Here is a 24,899-nt window from a genome sequence, read left to right on the forward strand (position 1 = left end):
AAATTATAACTGTTAGGATATGATTTATTTTTACTTATTTACCTTTGAGTCTTTTACTTCCATTCCATATAGGTTTCACCTTTATCTTTGCCTAGTATTACAGAATAGGGGATGAAGGACAGGACCCCACCTTCGGAAGGAGTGGGTACCTTTTGGGAATTGGAAGTATTTCTAAATAATGGCATTGCACCTGTGTTAACATTGCTCAGATCTGCTCTTATTGCACTCTGATGACTGATAATCTTTCTAGAAAGATGGACACACCCTGCCCCTGGCCAGTAATTTCCAGGCTCCCTATAGGATCAACAGACTTCACCTCATATCTTCATTTTCCTGGTATGATACACATATAGCTTGGTGGAGACAGTACAGAAATAGAAAGAGGTTATCTCAGGGGTCCCTTTAGGTCAGTAGCACAGCAAGGTTAAATGCCTCCCCATCAGATTTATTTTGTTTCCAAAGAATTGGTGAGATTGTTGTATCAACTCAGGACAAACAGAGAGGACTCCTGTTCGATAGTGCTTGGGGTTTAGAGCTTTGGGTGGTATAGAGACTGTAGACCCAGGTAATGTGTCAGCTTGGACATTTCAGTTGTGGTAAACACACATTGGTCACTACAGTTAACATTTTTCTTCCCCTTCCAGTTACAGGTGCAGAATGGGCCTCTAGGACATCACGGTGAAGGGGAGCCAAGTGGTATTCCCATAACTGTGGTGCTGGTGCCCGTGTTTGCCCTCATCATGGTAGCAGCCTGGGCCTTCATGAGATACCGGCAACGACTTTGAAAAGCTTGCTTTCTTCCAGTGCTCCCGGAGAAGAAGATAACATTTCTCTCTTTCTCTCACCCTCCTCCCCTGCCATTCTCCCATAACTTTCCCTCTCTCTACATAGCCAACACACAATTTAAAGAGACTGCTACCCAACCAGAACCTTGCTGCTCAAAATCTCTAAATCCTCATACTCTGGTGGGAGAGTAAAGGCATTGTTTGAAGGAATGCTGAAAGAAGGACTTGCTTAGAACAAATGAAGAGTTATATATTTTACTAGGACCACCAATAGAAGTTCAGCTGCAACCCAGAGAGGGAGAGGTCCAGTCTTCCCATCACCATGCGTGATTCCTTTTTTCTTACCTGGCATGTGTCAAAGATCAGCTGTAATAAGAGGAAGAAAGGATTTTTCTCTTTAATGATCTTCGTTGGGAAGTTTTTGTGTCCTTTATTTAATTTCTAACTACTTACTTGGGCACCTACTTTGTATCAAACAGAGGTGAATGAAGAGAGAATTTCTACTTTTTTAAGAAAGCAAAAAAAATACACACACACACACATACATATACATATTCATATATGATAGTATAATAGTGATGCCTTATGGAGAATTAAAGAGAAAGCAACTCTGGTTTCTGGGTTTCTGATGTAAGAATTAAGGGATAATCTTAATTGAAGAATTCGATACATAGCAGGAGTGAGAGAGTGAGCCTTAAGAGAGGATGCAGCTAATTAAAAATCTTAGAACAATATTTCTTCTCATAATAGCTGCGGTGAAGTTGAGGTAAAATGACATAATCCAGCTTTGTGCAAGTCAGTCTGTTTAAAAAACTCGGGAGATGTAAATATAAACCTTACTAATCTCTGGGCTACCCTAGTGACTGTTTTGGTACCTTACAGACCTGATAAAGGATCAGCTGGAATGACTGTGGTCAGAGCTATAACTATGACGATGGGGCCATACCAACCCAGTGAAAAAACTCAGGCTATCTACCAGTCTTGTTTCGACTAACAGGCAAAATCTGAGAAAGGGACTGCTGCCAGCAGGATGGGCATGAAATCAGCTCTGCTTCAATTCAGTTAAGTTGAAAGGATTTGGATTGCTACTGTTTTTTGAAAGGTTCTGAACGCTGGTTATGGCTTTTAATGAATAAATCATTTTGCGGGGAAGGCTTAGAAAAGAGTTTTGTTTGTTTTAGCGGCTAGGGAAGTTTGGTGGATGTTTCAAGGAGAAGCCTTACGGATGAATGGATGTTAGGGAATACCAAGGAGATAAATGAGGTGGGAACCCTCCTGTTCGTGTGGTATTGAAGGTTGGTTTTAAAGCACTAAGGAGAGCTGAACCAAGACTAATTTTCTGGCTTAAAGAAAATCATTTCCATCCTCTTAATATACTGGCCAGGCTATAGGCTTTATATAATCTTGACAGCAAGAGTATGAAGACTTTCCCTCAGGCAGTCAGTTGTGTCCAATTTTTAGCATGGACCATCTGGTAAGAATTTTATAAATGTTGATTGGACATCAGCTTTGTTATGACTTTTACAAAGAAGCAAAATACTTAGCCTCCATTCCTAAAGGGTTTTTTTTTTTTTGGTTCCAGTTGGGAATAGAACACCTTTACACATAAAATAATAAACAATTACCTCCATAGGCAAGGCAGTGTAAGTTAGTGTCAAATTTATATTGCAAACCAAAGGGAACGGTTACTGAGAATAGAGGCACTTGAGAAAGTTGCATGGAGGAAGGGAACTAGTTAAGGACCCTTGAGGAGCTCACAGTCAAGAGAATTCATAAATAGATGAGAAGTTAAAAGTATATCATCAGGTTAAGTAATAGTTGAGAACAATAATAAAAGAAATGGTACTTTTCAGAGTATGATGCAGCTACAAAGACGTGCAGACACATTTTCTTTTTTTTTTTTTAGGAATTCAGAAAAAGAAAGCTGTCACGTAATGGCATCAGGCCAGAGTGGAAAGGGAAGGCTTTTAAAAATAAAAACCCCAGTTAAGACCTTGCCTCTGGGTCACCTATTGGTATAAGAAGAAACTTGCTGTAAACAATCCTAAGAGGATTTCTGCCTTCAGACCTGAACTGTTCAGTACCTCTGAGACTCACTTAGACAACTGCATTCAGTATTCCAGTTCTCACCTCAACCAGCCCCTCTGTGGAGGCACAACCTCGGGTGCCCTCCCTGTATCTGGAGGAATGTGCAGCAGCTTCTGCAGTGGGCCTGCTTTCCTCCCAGGATTCCTTTCGGGGTTTGGACATTAACTCCTGAGAGGACCTTGAGACATGCAAAAGGAAGCAAATGGCAAGCAGGAAGGAAAGCTATTTTGTTTTTTGTTTGTTGGTATATGTAAATAAAAACACCTATCCCATCATTGGTAGAGGTTTTGCTTTGGTTGATAATAGGGATTCCAATGCACTTTAATAATTCAGGTTTTCTCTGGAATTAAATAGCATTTAAAGATCAATATAGTAAAGGTTTAGGCAAGTATGCTACTTCAATTATATTCTTATTTCTGATTCTCTAGAAAATTAAATTATTATCATAGATGAAGTATTGGAGTCCATTGTAGGTCATTAAAAAATGCATCCTATTTATAGATTGACTAACATTTCTATCACTTTATCGATTGTAGGTAATATTCTTCCCACCTAAATTACTATGTTCAAAGTTTTAAAAATTGAATGAAAATCTTTTTTAAGACATTTACTTAAAACACTTTGCTACATTTATCATCCTATATTATACATACAATTCTAATAAGACATTGTTTGCTTCAGTCGTCTCTCTTTTCCTGCCAAGTTTTAACCAATGCTATTGATTTAACTTAATCACACCATCTAGAATGTATAATAGAAAAAGGAAATTAATACCTGTTACTACATTCTGTGCCAGGTACTAAACTAAACCCTGATTGGTAACACTGTTTCTTCATGCCTCACAACTCTGAAGTCTAAGTATTGTTAAAAAGACACTAAAGAAAAGAGAATAAATTGTTCTACTAAGATTACATAGGTGGTAATAGTAGAATCAGGATTTAAACTCAGGACTTCAGGTGCCACCACCAATATTTCCTTACTGGCAGTGGTTCTCAAAGTGAGGTCTCTGGACAAAAACATCAGCACTACCTGGGAACTTGTTAGGAAAGCAAATTCTTGGGCTCTACCCTAGACCTACTGAATCAGAAATTGAGTAGGGCACCCAGCAATCTGTTTTAATACTCCCTCCAGGTGACTGATGCACATTAAAGTTTGAGAATCACTGCTCTATGCCAATAGTCACCTTTTTCTCAGGTTAGAATCACCCAGAGAGCTGATAAAAATTCTGATGCCCAGGCTGCACCTAGATCAGTTAAGCAGAATCTCTAGGGGTGGGAATAGGGCAGCAGTAGAACAGAGTTCATGTAATTCCAGTGTGCAGTGTCAGGAAAAACAAAAACAAAAACGCTCTGGCATTTAAACCTAGACACTATTTAAATTATTGAATTACATGTGGGCATTGCTCCAGCCAAAAATGAGAATTGCACTTGGGCCTTTTTGGAGCCCAGCTCTCATTAGCTTCTGCCTCAAGTATAGATGTGGAATAAGAAGTGGAGCAGTATTTGGCTTCTGATTTGCTAAGGACTGACCAAACTCCAGCAAAATGTATTAGCGTGTCAGTGTGTGCCTCTATTAAATTAAAACCAAATCATAGAACATTGGAGCTAAAAGATTCTAGGATGAATCTGTCTTAAAGATGAGAAAATCAAGGTTCAGAGATGTGAACTAACTTAACCCAGATCAAAGACTTAGTCTGTGGCAGAGGTGCCCTTTCTGTCTCATATATATGTCTTGAATGTATCCACTATATGAACATGGACAAAGCTATCCTTTTTATCTCAGTCCACTTCCATCTTCTTTCTTTGGGCCTTGAATAAAGATCAGAAGAACTGACAGCTGAAGGGTATTGCAAGCATCATGCAGAATTGGGAGATTACACAGAGTAATCTGAGAAAGACCTTGTATGAAATTCAATCAGATGAATTCTTCTGAGACTAATTCCAATAGTTCAAAACTAGAAAAGTATTTTTTTTTACATTGGACATTGTTTTTGTTGTGTAGATAAGCAATTTTTAAAATATTTTTTAAAATGAAACATAAGGTTCTCAACTATGTGGGGGAGTAGAGTTCATGTAATTTCATGTGAAGACAATAAACATTTTATTATAACTATTTTAGTTGAAATTTATCTTTGGACAGATGAGAGTTTTTTCCCTCATTCAACAAATGAGTGCCTACTATGTGCTAGGTGCTGATAATATAAATTAAATATGGTCACTCTAAGCTGAAATAGCTCATTATCTGAAAGTGGGGGAGTATTTGTTGGTGATCTTGATGTTAAAGTATTTTTCTGATACCACCTAGAAATAGTAGATTGAGTTGTGAAGCTCTTTACCTCTCATTTATAATAGGTTTACAGTTGGTTGGTATCCTGGGGTAAGCCCCTTTTGCTGTTTCTGTTTTTATCTGCAAATCTTTTTGAGACAAGCACTCACATCCAAAAGGGCAATTGCTACCAAAAGGAAGACAGTATTTTAAGGAATTCTGTTCTGATCAGAACCAAGTCCTTAACAGCCATAGTCTCTTGCCTGATGTTGATATTTATAGAGAGACTCCAAAGCACTTGATCTGCTTACCTGATATACTTGACGATACTGTAATAACCTATATGATAAGAAAGCATTGTTGTGTCTAAAGAATCAAATTATAGCAACCACTAGGTCTTGTTTCTAAATGCTTTCCTTACTGTTCATATTCTCTTTCTTTTTGCAGGGGAAAGGGGGAAAGGGAGAGAGCTGAAATGTGGTTTCAAATGCAAGTCAATCATTAACAGAGTCATTTACAAAAGAACTTTGTATTTACTGTAATCATTAAATTGCTTGACCAGTCACAGGAAAATGGGTGATCCTTCCTACTTTGCAGATTTGCGAATGGAATCACAAAATTGAATCCCACTTTAATTCTGTATCGGCAATGCTGATTTGAATGAGTTTCTTATTACTGTTTTTGACGTTGAACGTTGTTTTTATTGTGTGAAATACATGCGCATTTTACCCCCAAGACATGTTAGTCTTTATAAGATTATTTTCCTTATGAACCTTATTTTATTTTGCTTCCTTTCTACTTTGATCCTAACGTCATATTGCATGCCTGGATCTAAAGAGCAGTCAGTTTCTCAGATCAAATAGATGCCCTATAGCAACTTGGAAGACATATGGAGATAAAACCATATTTTCTAAAGAATACCATTATAAATTAAATATGTTAATGATGCCATCAAAACAGATAATAATCTCTCTTAAGCTTTTCTATTTGATACCAGATACAGTACATGAAATAATAGTGTATCTAACTGTGCCTAACTTAGTATTGACATTCAACAAAAACTTGTTGCATTTGTCAGTAAATCTTTACAATCTTTTCCACCTTATTTTGGGGATTGTTGAATAAATATCTCCTTATTTAACCACCAACTTCCTGGGGTAACACTCTGACAGAGCAATGGAAAGAGAAAAAGAAATCTAAATGATCAGTTTGAGGCTTAGCTTTGACATAGAAGATTAGGAGATAAGGATAAGGGCTCTATCATGTACTGCTGATAATAATTGGCTAACAATTATTAAGCTCTCATCAATTTATTTCTATCTTAATCTTATTTTAGCTACTGTGCTAAGCCCTTTACATGTGTTTATTTAAGCCTCACAACAACTCTATAACTGCTGCTGTTATCCCCATTTTACAGATGAGATAAGCGTCAGACATAGATTAATTTGCCTGAAGTACACAGCTATTAAGTGCCAGAGCTGGGATTTAAACTCAGGCGGTTTAGCTCCAGAACCTACATACATAACCATTACACTATGCTGTCTCTACTCTCCATGGTTCCAGGCACTACATTGGGCCATCCTTTTCCATAACTTATAAATGTCAGTGAATTCTCACAACTACGCGAGTCAGTATCAATAATTCTATTTTTATAGATAGGGTAACTCAAGGCCTAAAGAAGTTAATAACTTGCTCAAGATACATTGCTAATTAGCGCCAGATGTGGGAATTTCCTTCAAGCCAGTGAGGAGTCTCATTTCTCTTCCATCATTCCAGGAAATTAAAGTTTATTATACTGAATTTGGTTCAACCATGCTAGCATAGCCTTCCATTACGGATAATAGGGAATTGACTGCATTAGGTTAAATGTTCTACCACAATAGCAGTAGTAGTACCATTCGTTTTATACACAGTTTGAAAACAATTACCAACATTTGCTATCTGACTTGTCTTCCCTCCATCCCCCAAAACCTTACAAGATACATAGAATACAGAAAGGGGTTTGTGCCACAGAATGTGAAAGGACTTGTCAGAACTGAATATTGACTTTTGCCCAAGTTACCTTGTATATAGCTGACTCTGATATGAAAAGTCATTATTGCTGCATCATATGACTTAAGCAAACACCAGACCTGGAGTCAAAGTGCTAGTGTCTAACTGTAATGTGTACAGAATGGCCATTTTCTCCCTTGATGGGCAAAGAAGGTATGTAAGTTATCAATTACATAACAAACCACTGCAAAACTTAATGGCTTAAATTTTTAAAAATTCTTTTCAAAGAGATTCTATGAATTGACTGTTTCTTCTGCTACCACCTAGAGTCACATGGAACAGCATTCATCTGATGGCAGAAGAACGGTAAGTAGTCCAAGATGGCCTCTCCCTCCTGTCTGGTACTTAGTGCTAGCTATAGCCAAGGGTGCCTTGCTTTTTCTCCACATGGCCTCTCATTTTCCAATAGACTAGATTGGGCTCTTCATAGCAGTGGAAGGGGGGGTTCTCAGGGAATTGTTCTAAGAAGGCAAGTCCCAATGTGGAAAGTGCTAGTCAAGCCTTTGTACTTGTCACACTTGCTGATGTTTTATTGGCCAGACCAGGCCATGGCCAAGCCTAGAGTCATTATCGGATGGGACCTAAACGCCACCTCTTGATGGAAGCAGTGCAAAGAATTTGTGGTCATTTTTAATCCACAGAGGAAGAAACCCAACTTCAAACAGCGAAGACCAGGGTTCAGCAAATTTTTTCTCAAAGGACAAGATAGTAAATATTTTAGGCTTGCAGGCCTTGGGTCTTTGCAGTTTTGGTATGAAAGCAACCATAGACAATATATATATGCAAAAGGGTGTGGCTGTTTTCCAGTAAAACTTTATTTACAAAAACTGAGGTCCTGCTACACTATAGTTTGAGGACTGCTGCCAAAGACTATCGCAGGTTGAGATAGACTTCTAAGAGTGAAAACGAGAGAAGAAAGCTCCCAAATGTTGATCCCTTGGAGTCCCAAATTGAGGAGCATTGACACATTTCCTAGGAAAGGCTCTTTTTAAGAATCTCTTATCCTACAAGAAAGAGAAGCCAGGGAAAGTTCAATGAAAATTTCCCCTGCTGTAATTTTGGAAATAAATTGAAGAGTGACCATTGTCAGACTTCATGAAGCACCATCATAGCCAGGATACCATCCAAAATTCAAGGATTCACATAAAAGTTAAAACAATATTAAGAACTCACCAGGTACTTTATGGAAGTTATTTCATTCCATGCTTAAATAATGTTATTAGATTGAAATTATTACCCTATGATAAAGATGGAAAGATAGAACTTTGGAGTTGTGAAGTTAACTGTCTCTAGTTAATATCATTATTAATGTTAAAACCTAAACAGTCAAGGTTTGAAACCAGAACCAGAATATTTTCTGGCTCCTTATACTCCACCACATTGTCCTTGCCTTTTGAGTTTGGAGGAAAGTAATCTGTGTAGAAAAATAACTTACTGGAAAAATTATTTGGTACTAGTCACACACACACACACACACACACACACACACACACACTAGTGTCTCTTCAGATGCAGAAAAAAGATAGGGAATAAGAAAGGATTGGTAGTTTTCTCCTACCTGTTTTAAATATTGTGCATTAATAGAATACTTGAGGTATAGTAAGGCCAAAAGATCAGGAGAAAACTGACATTGAAAAGATAGTTTGTTACTCACAGTTTCCAAGAAAAGAGGACACACTGTGCCATGGGGGCCACACAGGGAAGCACTGATGCTGGTCACAAAGCAGAGGGAGAGGGAGGAACTGTGGGCAAGAGACTTTATTGTGGTTTCCATGAGAAGGAACAGACAAGGCCAGGTAAGCAGGCTTAGGATTGGCTAGTTTGAATAATGTCAGTGGTCTCTGTGGCATAGGGGCTGTCCCTAGCTATCTGGTACCTGGCCTTGGGGGTGATTAGGGCATGTGGATAATGGCCCTAAGTGTGAGAGCTCAGAAAGGAGGTAGTTGGAATGTGGGCTCTGGATTGTCCGGTTTGTATTTGAAAACTGCACTCATGGGAGGGTTGTTTACTATCTCTAAAAATTGGCTAACACTGGGAGGAGTAGTCCATTCAGGGTCAGGAAGGCCCCAGATGTCAAAGCATCAAAATACAGAAGATAAAAAACACTGGTTACACTGCCACTACTACTATAGTGGGATCTCTGTCCCTCTAATTTCTGCCTTTACTCCCAAACCTACAGAAATGACTGAGATAGCCAAAGGTAATCAGAACTATCTAGAAAATAGCCAAGAACAAGGAAGGAAGCAAAACAACAACAGAGGGTTCTGGTTCAAGATGACAGCATAGGAAAACCCTGATCTCATTTCTTCTCACACACTGAGTCTACAGCTACCTACAGAACAATTTTCTCTTAAAAAAACCTAAAGACTGGCTAAGTGATGACCACATCAGGCAAACAAGAGGAAAACCACCTCAAACTGGGCGGGAGGCTGGGATACAATCTTGCCATAAACCCCATCCCCAGCACAGTGGCACACAACCCAGAGAAAACTCAAAACCCGAAGCTTCTCCCTGAGGAGCAAAGGGTTTTATTTCCACATCAGTAACCTCAACTTTTAGGACCTGCACCAGAGAGATGACCCCCAACATCTTTGAAAACTAACGGGACCCACAAGACTGTAGTAATCTGGGAGACATTTCTTAAAGGGCCCATGCACTTAGAAGAGCACCAGGGCTCAGCTCATCCATCAGCCAATCACACCCAGACTTAAAGTGAAAGAGGCTCGAAGATCAGGAACAAGACAAGGATGACCACTATCACCACTTTTATTCAACATAGTATTGGAAGTCCTAGCCACGGCAATGAGACAAGAAATAGAAACAAAAGGAATCCAAATTGAAGAAGTAAAGCTGTCATTGTTTGCAGATGACATGATACTATACATAGAAAATCCTAAAGACACCACTGGAAAACTACTAGAACTCATCAATGAATACAGTAAAGTTGAATAATACAAAATTAATATACAAAAATTTGTTGCATTTCAATACACTAACAACAAACTATCAGAGAAAATAAGAAAACAATCCCATTTACAATCACATGCAAAGAATGAAATACCTAGGATAAAATCTAACGAGGTAAAATGACTGTACTCAGAAAACTATAAGAAATTAATGAAAAAAATTGAAGACAATACAAACAAATGGAAAAGATATACCATGCTCATGGATTGGAAAAATTAATATTGTTAAAATGAACTTACTACCCAGGGCAGTCCACAGATTCAGTGCAATCCTTATGAAAATACCAATAGCATTTTTCACAGAACTATAACAAATAATTCTGAAATTTCCATGGAAATACAAAAGACCCTAAATATCCAAAGCAATCTTGAGAGAGAACAAAGCTGGAAGTATCACACTTCCTGAATTCAAACTTTACTACAAAACTACAGTAGTGAAAAACCCACATTTATACAGAAATTAACCTACAACAAAGGAGGCAAGAAAATACAATGGGGAACAGATAACCTTTTTGGTAAATTGTGTCAGGAAAACTGGACAGGAACATAGAAAAGAATCAAACAGGACAACTTTCTCATCCCTTATGTATAAATAAACTCATAATGGATTAAATACTCAAATGTAAGACCTGAAATCATAAAACATCTAGAAGGAAACAGAGAGTGCATTCTTTGACATTCTTCTTAGCAATATATTTTTGGATATGTCTCCTTTGACAAAGGAAACAAAAGAAAACATAAACAAATGGAACCTAATCAAACTAAAAAGGTTTTGCACAGTGGCAGAAACTATTGACAAAGTGAAAAGGCCGCCTAATGAATGGGAACAGATATTTGCAAATGATATATCTGATGAGGGGTTAATATCCGCAATATACAATTAAACATGAAAAAAAAAACCAATAAGCTGATTAAAACATGGGCAGAGGACCTGAAGAGTTTCCAAAGAAGACATATAGATGGCCAACAGGCACATGTAAAGATGCTCAACATCACTAATCATTAGAGAAATGCAAATCAAAGATACAATGAGATACGACCTCACAACTTTCAGAATGGTTATTATCAAAAAGACAAGGAACAACGAGTGTCAGCGAAGATGTGGAGAAAAGGGAACCGTCATGCACTGTTGGTAGGAATGTAAATTGGTGCAGCCACTATGGAAAATAGTATGGAGATTTATCAAAAGCTAAAAGTAAAACTACCATATGATCCAGCAATTCCACACCTGGGTATATATAAAAAGAAAAGGAAAACACTAATTCAGAAGGCCAACAGCTGAAGTTTCTGTGGAAATGCTAGAGGCCAGAAGAGAATGGCATCTGGCATCATATATTTAAAGTGTAGTAAACTTAAATGAGTATAATCTATAAATATATTGAATCACTGTGTTGTACACCTGAAAACAATATAATATTGTAAATCAACTATACTTCAGTTTAAAAATAAGAAAAGAAATCACTTTTTTTCTCATGGTGAATTCTCTTCAGGCTGAGTTAAATCATACTTGTATCTTTTTGAATATTCCTGGGTGCACTGATTTTTAAAAAATCCTCCAGTATTGCATACAACACATTTACACAGTGGTACATTCTTCTTTTCTAAATATTAATGTGTGTGTTAATATGATCCACAAGAGGATTAGTCAAGTGAGATAAGCTGTTCATGGTAACTTCCTTATTTTGAGTTGATTCAATTTACAAGCAGTTCTATGTAGAAATGATTTTTGAAAAGACAAGGAAAAGGAAGTATGAAACAGTGATGATCATGATAGTGATGCACTCTTCTGGAAAGAGCTAAAAAGAAGCTAAGGTCAGAATTTTTTCATAAATCAATTCTTTTGAGGTATACTCAGCATACAATAAAATGCACAGATTTAAGGATGCGGCTTGATGAGTTTTGACTTTTAAGCACCATCCTGTCTTAGTCTGTTTGGACTGCTATAATAAAATACCTTAGACTCGGTGTCTTATAAACAAGAATACTTAATTTGTCACAGTTCTGAAGGCTAGTAAGTCCAAGATCAAGGCACCAGCAGATTTAGTGTCTGGTGAGAACCACTTCCTGGCTCATAGATGACTCCTTCTCACTGTAACCACACAGGGCAGAAGGGGTGAAGGATCTCTCTGAGTCCTCTTCTATAAAAGCACTAATCACCTTCCAAAGACCCCACCTGCTAATACCACCACCTTAGGATTTAAAACGTACATCTTGAGAACACCCCAATCAAGATTCAGAAGTTTCCCATCACTCCAGAAACTTCCCTCCATCCCTCCCTTCCCTCACATCACGAAAACAGTGATTTTATTTCTGTTCCCCTATATTATTTTTTGGACTATTCCAGAACTTCATACACATGAAGTCCTGTATGAAGTTTCTTTGGTCTGATTTCTTTATCATCATAATATCTATGAGATAGATACATCCATGTTCTTACACATGTTGGAAACTTGTTCATATTTACTGAGGATTATCGTACTAAATGAATATGCCAGTTTGCCATTCATCTATTCAGTACTGGTTGTTTGTTTCCAGTCTCTGGAATAAACTTGTGAATAATGCTGCTATAAATATCCACATACCACTGTGGGGAACGTCCTATGGCTGGAATCACTGAGACGTAGGGCAAGTATAAGTTTAACTTTATTAGAAACTATTATTATCCAGCCTACCTTTTCTACTCGTGACACTATTTATTCTTTCATTCCGTTAATCACCCCCAACACATTCCATTTTTATAAAGTATGAGAGAATCTGATTCTTTCCTCAAAATTCTTACACAAAGAAGCTTCCATTCTCCTCTCCATTTTGTAATTTCTTAATTACAAATTGAAGCCTTGTCTCATTTTGGTTTCAGGAAAAAAATGTCAATCACTGTCTTAAAATTGCACGACACCCACTGATTCTTCCCCTGTGACTTCTCCAAGAGGCCACGGGACCACTCAGCCCAAGCTATACACTCCGTTTTTCCTAATTTCTCCCATGTTTCCTCCTCTCTAAGAGCCCTGTGCCAGGATCCCCAGGATCACTTAGCACAGCCCCTCCCCCTTATGAATACACCATTGTTATGTAAGAGCTTCCCTCTCCCTCCTCCACCTCTCTGGGATGCCCAGCCTCCAGCCTCTCTCTGCTCTCCTCAGGACTAGACTGCTTTTTAGGAGTTGCTGTTGCAGGGATAGTCTTGCCTGCCTCCCGCTGGAGTGGATTTCTTTGGTCACAGGCTTCTTCACTCATGGGGCCTGCCTGGGCCCAGGCCCACCTGGCAGGTGATCTCTGGCTGCCTCTGCTCTGGCTACTCCTGTTTCCGATCTGCTGCTCCCATGACCCCCCAGGTTGGCGCTTCACTTCCTCTGAAATTGTGATCCCCAGGAAGGTGTCCCACAGAGTGCGTGGAGCCGCAACACAAGGCCAGCTCTCCTACATGGTTCGCTTCAGTGGCCAAAGACACGTGCTTCACATGAGAGTCAAGAAGAGCTTGCTGCCCAGGCATTTTCCTGTTAATCACCGATAACGACCAAGGCGCCATGCAGGAGGACTACCCTTTTATCCCCCAAGACTGTTACTACTTTAGCTACCTGGAAGGGGTTCCTGGGTCCATGGGCACACTGGACACCTGCTATGGGGGTCTGCGTGGCATGCTGCAGGTGGATGACTTCACTTACGAAATCAAACCACTGGAGGCTTCTTCCAAATTTGAACATCTGATTTTTTTTTTAACATCTTCATTGGAGTATAATTGCTTTACAATGGTGTGTTAGTTTCTGCTTTATAAAAAAGTGAATCAGTTATACATATACATATGTTCCCGTATCTCTTCCCTCTTGCGTCTTCCTCCCTCCCACCCTTCCTATCCCACCCCTCTAGGTGGTCACAAACCACCAAGCTGATCTCCCTGTGCTATGCGGCTGCTTCCCACTAGCTATCTATTTTATGTTTGGTAGTGTATATATGTCCATGCCCCTCTCTCACTTTGTCACAGCTTACACTTCCCCCTCCCCATATCCTCAAGTTCATTCTCTAGTAGGTCTGTGTCTTTATTCCCGTCTTACCCCTAGGTTCTTCATGACATTTTTTTTTTCTTCCTAGATTCCATATATATATGTTAGCATACGGTGTTTCTTTTTCTCTTTCTGCCTGCTTCACTCTGTATGACAGTCTCTAGATCCATCCACGTCTCTACAGATGACCCAATTTCATTCCTTTTTATGGCTGAGTAATATTCCATTGTATATATGTACCACATCTTATTTATCCATTCATCTGTCCATGGGCATTTAGCTTGCTTCTATGTCCTGGCTATTGTAAATAGTGCTGCGCTGAACATTGGGGTGCATGTGTCTTTTTGAATTATGGTTTTCTCTGAGTATATGCCCAGTAGTGGGATTGCTGGGTCATATGGTAATTCTATTTTTAGTTTTTTAAGGAACCTCCATAGTGTTCTCCATAGTGGCTGTATCAATTTACATTCCCACCAACAGTGCAAGAGCATTCCCTTTTCTGCACACCTTCTCCAGCATTTGTTGTTTGTACATTTTCTGATGATGCCCATTCTAACTGGTGTGAGGTGATACCTCATTGTAGTTTTGATTTGCATTTCTCTAATAATTAGTGATGTTGAGCAGCTTTTCATGTGCTTCATGGCCATCTGTATATCTTCTTTGGAGAAGTGTCTATTTAGGTCTTCTGCCCATTTTTTGATTGGGTTGTTTGTGTTTTTAACATTGAGCTGCATGAGCTGTTTATATATTTTAGAGATTAATCCTTTGTTGATTCATTTGCAAATATTTTCTCCCATTCTGAGGGTTGTCTTTTCATCTTGTTTATGGTTTCCTTAGCTTTACAAAAGCTTTGACGTTTCATTAGGTTCCATTTGTTTATTTTTGTTTTTATTTCCATTACTCTAGGAGGTGGATCAAAAAAGATCTTGCTGTGATTTATGCAAAAAGTGTTCTTCCTATGTTTTCCTCTAAGAGTTTTATAGTGTCCACTCTTACATTTAGGTCTCAAATCCATTTTGAGTTTTTTTTTGTGTATGGTGTTAGGGAGTATTCTAATTTCATTATTTTGCATGTAGCTGTCCAGTTTTCCTAGCACCACTTGTTAACGAGACTGTCTTTTCTTCATTGTATATCCTTGCCTCCTTTGTCATAGATTAGTTGACCATAGGTGTGTGGATTTATCTTTGGGCTTTCTGTCCTGTTCTATATCTATATTTCTGTCTTTGTGCCAGTACCATATTGTCTTGATTACTGTAGCTTTGTAGTATAGTCTGAAGTCAGGGAGTCTGATTCCTCCAGGTCCATTTTTTTTCCCTCAAGACTGCTTTGGCTGTTCGGGGTCTTTTGTGTCTCCATACAAATTTTAAGATTTTTTGTTCTAGTTCTGTAAAAAATGTCATTGGTAATTTGATAGGGATTGCACTGAATCTGTAGATTGCTTTGGGTGGTATAGTCACTTTCACAATATTGATTCTTCCAATCCAAGAACATGGTATATCTCTCCATCTGTTGGTATCATCTTTAATTTCTTTCATCAGTGTTTATAGTTTTCTGCATACAGGTCTTCTGTCTCCCTAGGTAGGTTTATTCCTAGGTATTTTATTCTTTTTGTTCCAATGGTAAATGGGAGTATTTCCTTAATTTCTCTTTCAGAATTTTCATCATTAGTGTATAGGAATGCAAGAGATTTCTGTGCATTACTTTTGTATCCCACAACGTTACCAAATTCATTGATTAGGTCTAGTAGTTTTCTGGTGGCATCTTTAGGATTCTCTGTGTATAGTATCATGTCATCTGCAAATAGTGACAGTTTTACTTCTTCTTTTCCAATTTGAATTCCTTTTATTTCTTTTCCTTCTCTGATTGCTGTGGCTACGACTTCCAAAACTATGTTGAATTATAGTGGTGAGAGTGGACATCCTTGTCCTATTCCTGATCTTAGAGTAAATGCATTCAGTTTTTCACCATTGAGAATGATGTTTGCTGTGGGTTTGTCATATATGGTCTTTATTGTGTTGAGGTAGGTTCTCACTATGCCCACTTTCTGGAGAGTATTTAGCATAAATAGGTGTTAAGTTTTGTCAAAATGTTTTTCTGCATCTGTTGAGACGATCATATGGTTTTTATTTTTCAATTTCTTAGTATGATGTATCACATTGATTGATTTGTGTATATTGTAGAATCCTTGCATCCCTGGGATAAATCCCACTTGATCATGGTGTATGATCCTTTTAATGTGTTGTTGGATTCTGTTTGCTAGTATTTTGTTGAGGATATTTGCATCTACATTCATCACTGATATTGGTCTGTAATTTTCTTTATTTTTTAGTATCCTTGTCTGGTTTTGGGATCAGGGTGATGCTGGCATCGTAGAATGAGTTTGGGAGTGTTACTTCCTCTGCAATTTTTGGAAGAGTTTGAGAAGGATGGGTGTTAGCTCTTCTCTAAATGTTTGAAAGAATTCACCTGTGAAGCCATCTGGTCGTGGACTTTTGTTTGTCAGAAGATTTTTAATCACAGTTTCAATTTCCTTACTTGTGATTGGGGTGTTCATATTTTCTATTTCTTCCTGGTTCAGTCTTGGTAGGTTATATCTTTCTAAGAATTTGTCCATTTCTTCCAGGTTGTCCATTTTATTGGCATAGAGTTGCTTATAGTAGTCTCTTAGGATAATTTGTATTTCTGCCATGTCTGTTGTAACTTCTCCTTTTTCATTTCTAATTTTATTAGTTTGTGCTCTCTCCCTCTTTTTTTTTTTGTTTTTGCGGTACACGGGCCTCTCACTGTTGTGGCCTCTCCCGTTGCGGAGCACAGGCTCCGGACGCGCAGGCTCAGCGGCCGTGGCTCACAGGCCCAGCCGCTCCACGGCATGTGGGATCTTCCCGGACTGGGGCACGAACCCGTGTCCCCTGCATCAGCAGGCGAACTCTCAACCACCCCACCAATAGGGAACCACTGCGCCTCCCTCTTTTTCTTGATGAGTCTGCCTAATGGTTTATCAATTTTTTTTATCTTCTCAAAGAACCAACTTTTAGTTTTATTGATCTTTGCTATTGTTTTCTTTGTTTCTATTTCATTTATTTCTGCTCTGATCTTTATGATTCCCTTCCTTCTAGTAATTTTGGATTTTGTTTGTTCTTCTTTCTCTAGTTCCTGTAGGTGTAAGGTTAAATTCTTTATTTGAGATTTTTCTTGTTTCTTGAGGTAGGCTTGTGTTGCTATAAACTTCCCTCTTAGAATTGTTTTTGCTGCATACCATAGGTTTTGGATCATTGTGTTTTCATTGTCATTTGTCTCTAGGTATTTTTTTATTTCCTCTTTGATTTCAGTGATCTCTTGCTTATTTAGTAATGTATTGTTTAGCCTCCATGTGTTTTTTTTTTTACTTTTTTTTCTCTGTAATTGATTTCTAATCTCATAGCATTGTTGTCAGAAAAGATGCTTGAGATGATTTCAATTTTCTTAAATTTACTGAGGTTTGATTTGTGACCTAAGATGTGATCTATCCTGGAGAATGTTCCGTATGCACTTGAGAAGAAAGTGTAATCTGCTGTTTTTGGATGGACTGTCCTATAAATATCAATTAAATCTATCTGGTGTATTGTGTCATTTAAAGCTTGTGTTTCTATATAATTTTCTGTTTGGATGACCTGTCCATAATTGTAAATGAGGTGTTAAAGTCCCCCAGTATTATTATGTTACTGTCGATTTCCTCTTTCATAGCTGTTAGCAGTTGCTTTATATATTGAGGTGCTCCTATGTTGGGTGCATATATATTTGTTATTGTTATATCTTCTTCTTGCATTGATCCCTTGATCATTATGTAGTGTCCTTCCTTGTCTCTTAAAATAACATTCTTTATTTTAAGCTCTATCTTATCTGATATGAGTATTGCTACTCCAGCTTTCTTTTGATTTCCATTTGCATGGAATATCTTTTTCCATCCCCTCACCTTCAGTCTGTATGAGGCCCTAGGTGTGAAGTGTGTCTCTTGTTGACAGCGTATACATATGGGTCTTGTTTTTGTATCCATTCAGTGGGCTTGTGTCTTTTGGTTGGAGCATTTAATCTATTCATGTTTAAGGTGATTATCGATATGTATGTTTCTATTACCATTTTCTTAATTGTTATGCATTTGTTTTTGTAGGTCCTTTTCTTCTCTTGTGTTTCCCACTTAGAGAAGTTCCTTTAGCATTTGTTGTAGAGCTGGTTTGGTGGTGCTGAATTCTCTTAGCTTTAGCTTGTCTGTAAAGCTTTTGATTTCTCCATCAAATCTGAATGAGATCCTTGCGGGGTAGAGTAATCTTGGTTGTAGGTTCTTCCCTTTCATCACTTTAAATATGTCATGCCACTCCCTTCTGGCTTGTAGAGTTTCTGCTGAGAAAACATCTGTTAACCTTATGGGAATTGCCTTGTATGTTATTTGTCCTTTTTCCCTTGTTGCTCTCAATTATTTTTCTTTGTCTTTAATTTTTGTCACTTTGATTACTATGTGTCTCAGTGTGTTCCTCCTTGGGTTTATCCTACCTGGGACTCTGCACTTCCTGGACTTGGGTGGCTATTTCCTTTCCCATGTTAGGGAAATTTTCCACTATAATCTCTTCAAATATTTTCTCATGTCCTTTCTCTCTCTCTTCTCCTTCTGGGACCCCTATAATGCAAATATTGTTGTGTTTATTGTTGTCCCAGAAGTCTCTTAGGCTGTCTTCATTTCTTTTCATTCTTTTTTCTTTATTCTATTCCACAGCAGAGAATTCCAGCATTCTGTCTTCCAGGTCACTTATCCGTTCTTCTACCTCAGTTATTCTGCTATTGATTCCTTCTGGTGTATTTTTCATTTCAGTTATTGTATTGTTCATCAGTTTGTTTGTTCTTTAATTCTTCTAGGTCTTTGTTAAACATTTTTTGCATCTTCTCGATCTTTATCTCCATTCTTTTTCTGAGAACCTGGCTCACCTTCACTATCATTATTCTGAATTCTTTTTCTGGAATTTTGCCTATCTCCACTTCATTTAGTTCTTTTTCTGGGGTTTTATCTTGTTCCTTCATCTGGTACATAGCCCTGTGCCTTTTCATCTTGTCTATCTTTCTGTGAAATGTGGTTTTTGTTCTGCAGGCTGCAGGATTCTAGTTCTTGCTTCTGCTGTCTGCCCTCTGGTGGATGAGGCTATCTAAGAGGCTTGTGTAGGTTTCCTGATGGGAGGGACGGGTGGTGGGTAGAGCTGGCTGTTGCTCTGGTGGGCAGAGCTCAGTAAAACTTTAATCTGCTTGTCTGCTGATGGGTTGGGCTGGGTTCCCTCCCTGTTGGTTGTTTGGCTTGAGGTGACCCAACACTGGAGCCTACCAGGCTCTTTGGTGGGGCTAATGGTGGACTCTCGTAGGGCTCAAGCCAAGGAGTACTTCCCAGAACTTCTGCTGCCAGTGTCCTTGTCCTCATAGTGAGCCACAGCCACCACACACCGCTGCAGGAGACCCTCCAACACTAGCAGGTAGGTCTGGTTCAGTCTCCTATGTGGTCACTGCTCCTTCCCCTGGGTCCCGATGTACACACTACTTTGTGTGTGCCCTCCACGAGTGGAGTCTCTGTTTCCCCCAGTCCTGTCAAATTCCTGCTATCAAATCCCACTAGCCTTCAACGTCTGATTCTCTAGGAATTCCTCCTCCCATTGCCGGACCCCCAGGTTGGGAGGCCTAACGTGGGGCCCAGAACCTTCACTTCAGTTGGTGGACTTCTGTGGTATAAGTGTTCTCCAGTTTGTGAGTCACCCATCCAGCAGTTATGGGATTTGATTTTATTGTGATTGCACCCCTCCTAATGTGTCATTGTGGCTTCTCCTTTGTCTTTGGATGTGGGGTATCTTTTTTGGTGAGTTTCAGTGTCTTCCTGTCGATGATCGTTCAACAGTTAGTTGTGATTCCATTGCTCTCACAAGAGGAAATGAGTGCACATCCTTCTCTACCATCTTGAACCAATCTCCAACACTGTTATTTCTTGCTGATCCAAAGGGACTTGTTGAAACTAAACTGTGTCTTCCCAGAAGTAGAGCACTTTGGTTTCGAATTGAGCAGTCCATTTGCCAAAGCATGATAACCGTGGTCCCTGTAGCCTTTTTTCTCTCTTACTTCCATTTTTCCATTAACTGCTGGTATCATTATGGATCTGTTTGTATTTGTGAAGGACTTTCTTTTCCCTCAAGCTATGTAATTTATAGTCTTATACATTTGAGTGTATGTGATTTTCTCTTTGGTTATTATGCTATCTCTAAAATCTTGGACTGCTTTTTTTTTTTGAGGAAAACTCAATTTGTGTTCTTCTATACAATACATGGATATAAGCACAAAATTTCCTTAAAGAGCTTGGAAGCCTGAGGCAATGTCCTTGGGTATATAAAGTACATAGCAATAGCAAATGAAATCTGAGCTCCAGGAATGAAAATGGACCTCAAAAACATAACTTAATATTTCTTCCATTGCACACATACCAGTAGTATTCTATGCCTCATCTAGTCTCTTAATCCAACTGCCTTGCGGTTTGCACATTGGACAGCCTGACTCTCCACATATATTTCATCATATACAATGCCTTCCTTTCCAACTGAAATGTGATAAATTAACATGGGATTTACATATAGGGATTTCTATATGATGAGTGCATTGCCAGAAAACACACCCAGCTTTTGACAACAGCATCTGCACACATAATACTTTGACTCCCAGGTGGAACTGGATGCCATCTGACTATAGTAACCTTGTGGTCCTTGGGGGTCCCCTGGGATCCACCAGAGGTGAGGTTTTTCATCTAATCTGAGGGCTGCATCAAGGGTATGGCTGACTGGAAGAGCTGAAAGTTCATAGTGAGGGCATTAAAGAACAAGTGAATGTGGTGTTCTCAGTCGCTCAGGATGCACAAGCATCTACTGTGCAGATGGGACGACAGCTAGGTTGACTGTGGAGCCTGGGGGCAGGAGCGGGGGCAGGTGGGCCTGTGTATAAGAAGAACATTGTTCTTCTTATTCATCAACTTAATGGATGGCCAAAGATCCTGGAGACCTTTACTGAATATTTGATTTCACCAAAGTTTCCTAAACTGTGGTGAGGGCAAATGCTCATGAGAAACTAAAAGCGAGTTCACTATATTATTTATATATTATCATCTTCCCTCTGAGGATAACATAGAAGTGTAAATATGAAAGCAGACAAATGCCTATAAAGTGACTCGAGCTAGAGAGTGACTTTTGCCTTTAAACAATTGTCAGGCCTGAAAAGCAAATCTTGCAAGCAAAATCTAACTTTGGCCCACTGATACACAGTGATCCTGAGTTCCTCCTCGATTCACAAAGTCTATTTTTCTGAGGAATACCCTTCATTAATATTCATTTTGTGTCATAATTATTACAAAGGGTGACCAGTGCAGCTTTATCCTCATTTCAAGCAGTGACTCTACCCTGGTCCTACTGTCTGTCCTCTCGCTTCACTTATCAGAACTCCTGCATGGCCAGTGGAAGCTGGATATGTTTTCATTCAGTGCATAGATCCTTGGGGAGAACTCTTCAAATTCTCCCAGAACTTGTTCATCACACTCCACTGCCCCGGCACTGTCCACGGGGATGCAGTTAAATGCTTTCAGCTGGTTGCCTGAGGTGAAGCCTGTGGCTTTCATACCGATGAACTCTTCCCCTTGCTCCAAGGCACAGCAGAGCTCGGCTTCCCACCCCCGTCTCCGGAAGCAGGGTGCTGGAGGAGCCGGCCTGCTCGCTGGGCAGGAGGGTGCCGCTGACTGGCTGGAGACCCCGAGAGGGCTTGTCCCTGTTCCTGGCTAGTGTTCACACTCACTTGGCCTCCATGTAATCTGTCTCCCAGATCTACCCCTTTTTTCTTGTTTTCTTTGGAGATGTCTAAGGAGGAAGACAGAGACATTGTCTTTCAGATTCTCCCATGGAGGGGATGGTGGTCACAGGCTGGGCAAATACCGAGTTCTAACTGGGGGGAGGGGTTTTGTGCTCGCTTCTCTCATTCCCTGAGCTAGCCCGTTTCCGGTGTCCTTTGTCCGGTGAAGGGATCCCCCAGAGAAGCCTACATCTGCACCCCCAAATATGGAGCTTTGTATCTTTGGAACGGGGGTTGCACTGGAGGTGTGATGTCTGTCGCACCTGACCACTAGTCCGCTCCATGAAGTTTTTCAGGTTGGGGAGGGTTTGCCTCAAGTCTGGAGTCCCTAGTCCATGTTGATATCTTAGCTGTGCTATATTTTTGTTCAGAAGATAGACACTGTAATCAAACAGCCACTTCTCCCCTCCTTTCGGGTGTAATGGAAACTCTCCCTCCTTTTCAACTTGTCATTAATATTATCTTTGACTGTTGATAGATCCCTTAAAATTATAGGATATCTGAGGGGCACTTGTAGGAAAAAGGAAATCATGGATACCAAATGTGCAGTGTAAACAAGGGCAACAGCAATGCTTCCAGCATCTTTTGCTTGGAAGTCCTCAGAATTGGGCACTGTGAGGATGCATGTGGTCTGTCAGTCCATTTTGTACTTCTAAATAACATTTGATGTTTCAGGTTTAGGCCACACTTTTTGGAAAGGTGGCTGTCTCATGTTAAGGCCTAAGATGAATATTCCTAAAAAGCAGCTTCTAACTGGTGCCAGACCTGTGAGATAGATTAAGTATAGCCTAATTAACATGGTTGGATTACTCCCAATCAAACAAGGGCAGAAAAGCAAGGGAGCTTAAAAGAAAGGAGAGATCAGGCTAGTAAGGATGTTAGGAAGGAGTGGGGTTATGAGAGACATAAACAGAGGTAGAGAGAAGGTCAAAGGCTTTGAGAGGAGAAGAAGGTTGACGTTTAAAGAGGCCTCAAAATATTGGAATCTGTTTAATGTATTTCCTTTCTTGTCTTCTTTGTACCAACTGAGGTAGGCTGCCCATGGTGCGATGGCTATTCTAATGCCCTTTCTTCTAAGGTGCCACACTCACAAGTGTGACGCACCCAAGAAACTACAGGGCCACTAAATTTGAGATGGTACTCAATGAACACATGCTACTTTGAGAAGAAATTAAGAGAGTAAGGGTCTTTCTGGCAGACCATACTTCTAGAGCAAATCTGACCAGCAGTTTGGGTAAAATAGGAGTTTTTCCAGGTAAAAGAAGTCTGAGGTAGAAAGAGGGACATGACCTACCTTAGGAAAAATGCCTAAGTTTCTGCTCGTCCAAAGATCTCCAGAAAGCAAAAGAAGAATACTGACCTCAGTCTGACAAAAGTTTGACCTTCAAGAGATCCACAGCCCTGCAACTCCAAACTATGAAAAAACAAATAAACAAACAAAAACAAACAAAAAAAATGAGAACAGGAGGAGGACTTACCTCCACACCAAAGAAAATTAGGGTTCTTTGATCGGTTCCATTTTTGAACCCATCAGTCAGTGTTGGAAATTTTTCTACCCTCTCCCCAAGCAATGGCACCAAATTATTTTTTTTTTAAGATTTATGTGACTCCAATAGAGGGTAAATCTTCATTGAGTTGAGGCGTATCAGAGAATAATGGCAGACCAGGTGGCTTCACAGCTGAAGCAGGCTCAGGGTTTCTGTAAGAGGAAGAATCGGAGGAACTGTCCTATATTTTAACTTTAGCAGCAGTTTCACCTTTAACCAAGACGAGTGCTTGAGGCTCTTTCCTGTTATCCTGCCCCTTGAAGGAGTCCCGATAACCAACAGAACACTATTGCCGAGAACTGTTTCTGCAAGCCTTGTGGTAGTTTTAGATACTCAAGGGGTATGAGTATAAGAAAGGAGAAAGTAGATGGGGAAGAGTAGAACATACAGAAAAAAACAGGAGACTTTCTATATTGTTTGTTTAAAAATTTTGCATCTTTATCCTCGAGGAGTCTGAGACTTCTCAGGCCAAGATTGTTGCACAAGTCCATTCCAGTTACCATTGCCCAAGCAAGGGAGTTCCAGGAGTCTGGCAAGAGTATCACCTGGGTTCCAAAGGTAATCCTCCAAGCCTCTACTGAGGAATAGCAGCCTTAACTCCCCTGCTACTCCGGGTCAATGACTCCATCCATAATGGTGACTCCTGCTCTCACAAGCTAGTCTTTGGACATATGATGACTGAGGGGCCTTGATGGCCACTGTACCTTGCAGTTCCATGGCATTCATGCTGTATCCCTGGCAAAAATGCACTCTCTGTAGACCAAGACCTACCTACAGCCCTGGAGAATACACAGTTGCTGGGAGGACAAGCAGAAAAACCACCAGTGGATCATTAAGAGTCATGGTAAGTAGGGCCACCCAACTTCTACTCCTTGCTTCCCGGTCCCATATATTCCTCATAATGGATATACAGTACCATGTAGCAGTCTTTGATTGAACATACACACTGTACCCTGAAGGATGGCACTCTGTCCTTCCAGGATATTGTTTCTGAGCTGATGTTTCGGCCGTGCCTTCAGTAGCTCATTGCAGTGCAGTGTGCGGGTGGTTGCCAGTGAATATTTGATGTGGTGCAAACAATGGATTCCATTGGGATGGGCCCATTCCTTTACCTCATTCACTGAAGGCTGAGGTCTCTGTTCACATCCTAAGCCACGTGGGATTCCATGGTTAAAGATCACACATTTCATAAGCAAGCCCCCAATACTGATGCTGGCTGTGGCTCTGCAGGTACAAAAGGCTACTTATCACATCTAGAATTGCTATCTATTCTTGCGAGGACCAAATGCTGGCCCTTCCAGATTGGAAGGG

General features: G+C 39.7%; 1 protein-coding gene across 3 annotated transcripts in view; it reads left to right on the plus strand.

Annotated features, from left to right (window-relative positions):
* The window catches only part of SYNJ2BP (synaptojanin 2 binding protein), a 47,908-nt gene extending 42,044 nt beyond the window's left edge, over nt 1–5,864 (plus strand). The window contains exons 4-5 of one of the 3 annotated variants that reach the window (XR_014326384.1): nt 645–1,266; nt 2,692–5,864. Coding sequence is in view for 2 of the 3 variants with exons in the window: in XM_082844877.1 (XP_082701003.1) it covers nt 645–785 (141 nt within the window). In the remaining variant the exon portion in view is untranslated. Of the gene's footprint in view, nt 1–250; nt 337–644 lie in introns of all 3 variants that reach the window. The other 2 variants (XM_082844878.1, XM_082844877.1) reach the window with 2 other exon arrangements.
* The last annotated feature ends 19,035 nt before the right edge of the window (nt 5,865–24,899 follow it).

Source organism: Leucopleurus acutus (assembly GCF_964270905.1).
Source record: "Leucopleurus acutus genome assembly, chromosome: 1".
NCBI classification, from domain to species: domain Eukaryota; kingdom Metazoa; phylum Chordata; class Mammalia; order Artiodactyla; family Delphinidae; genus Leucopleurus; species Leucopleurus acutus.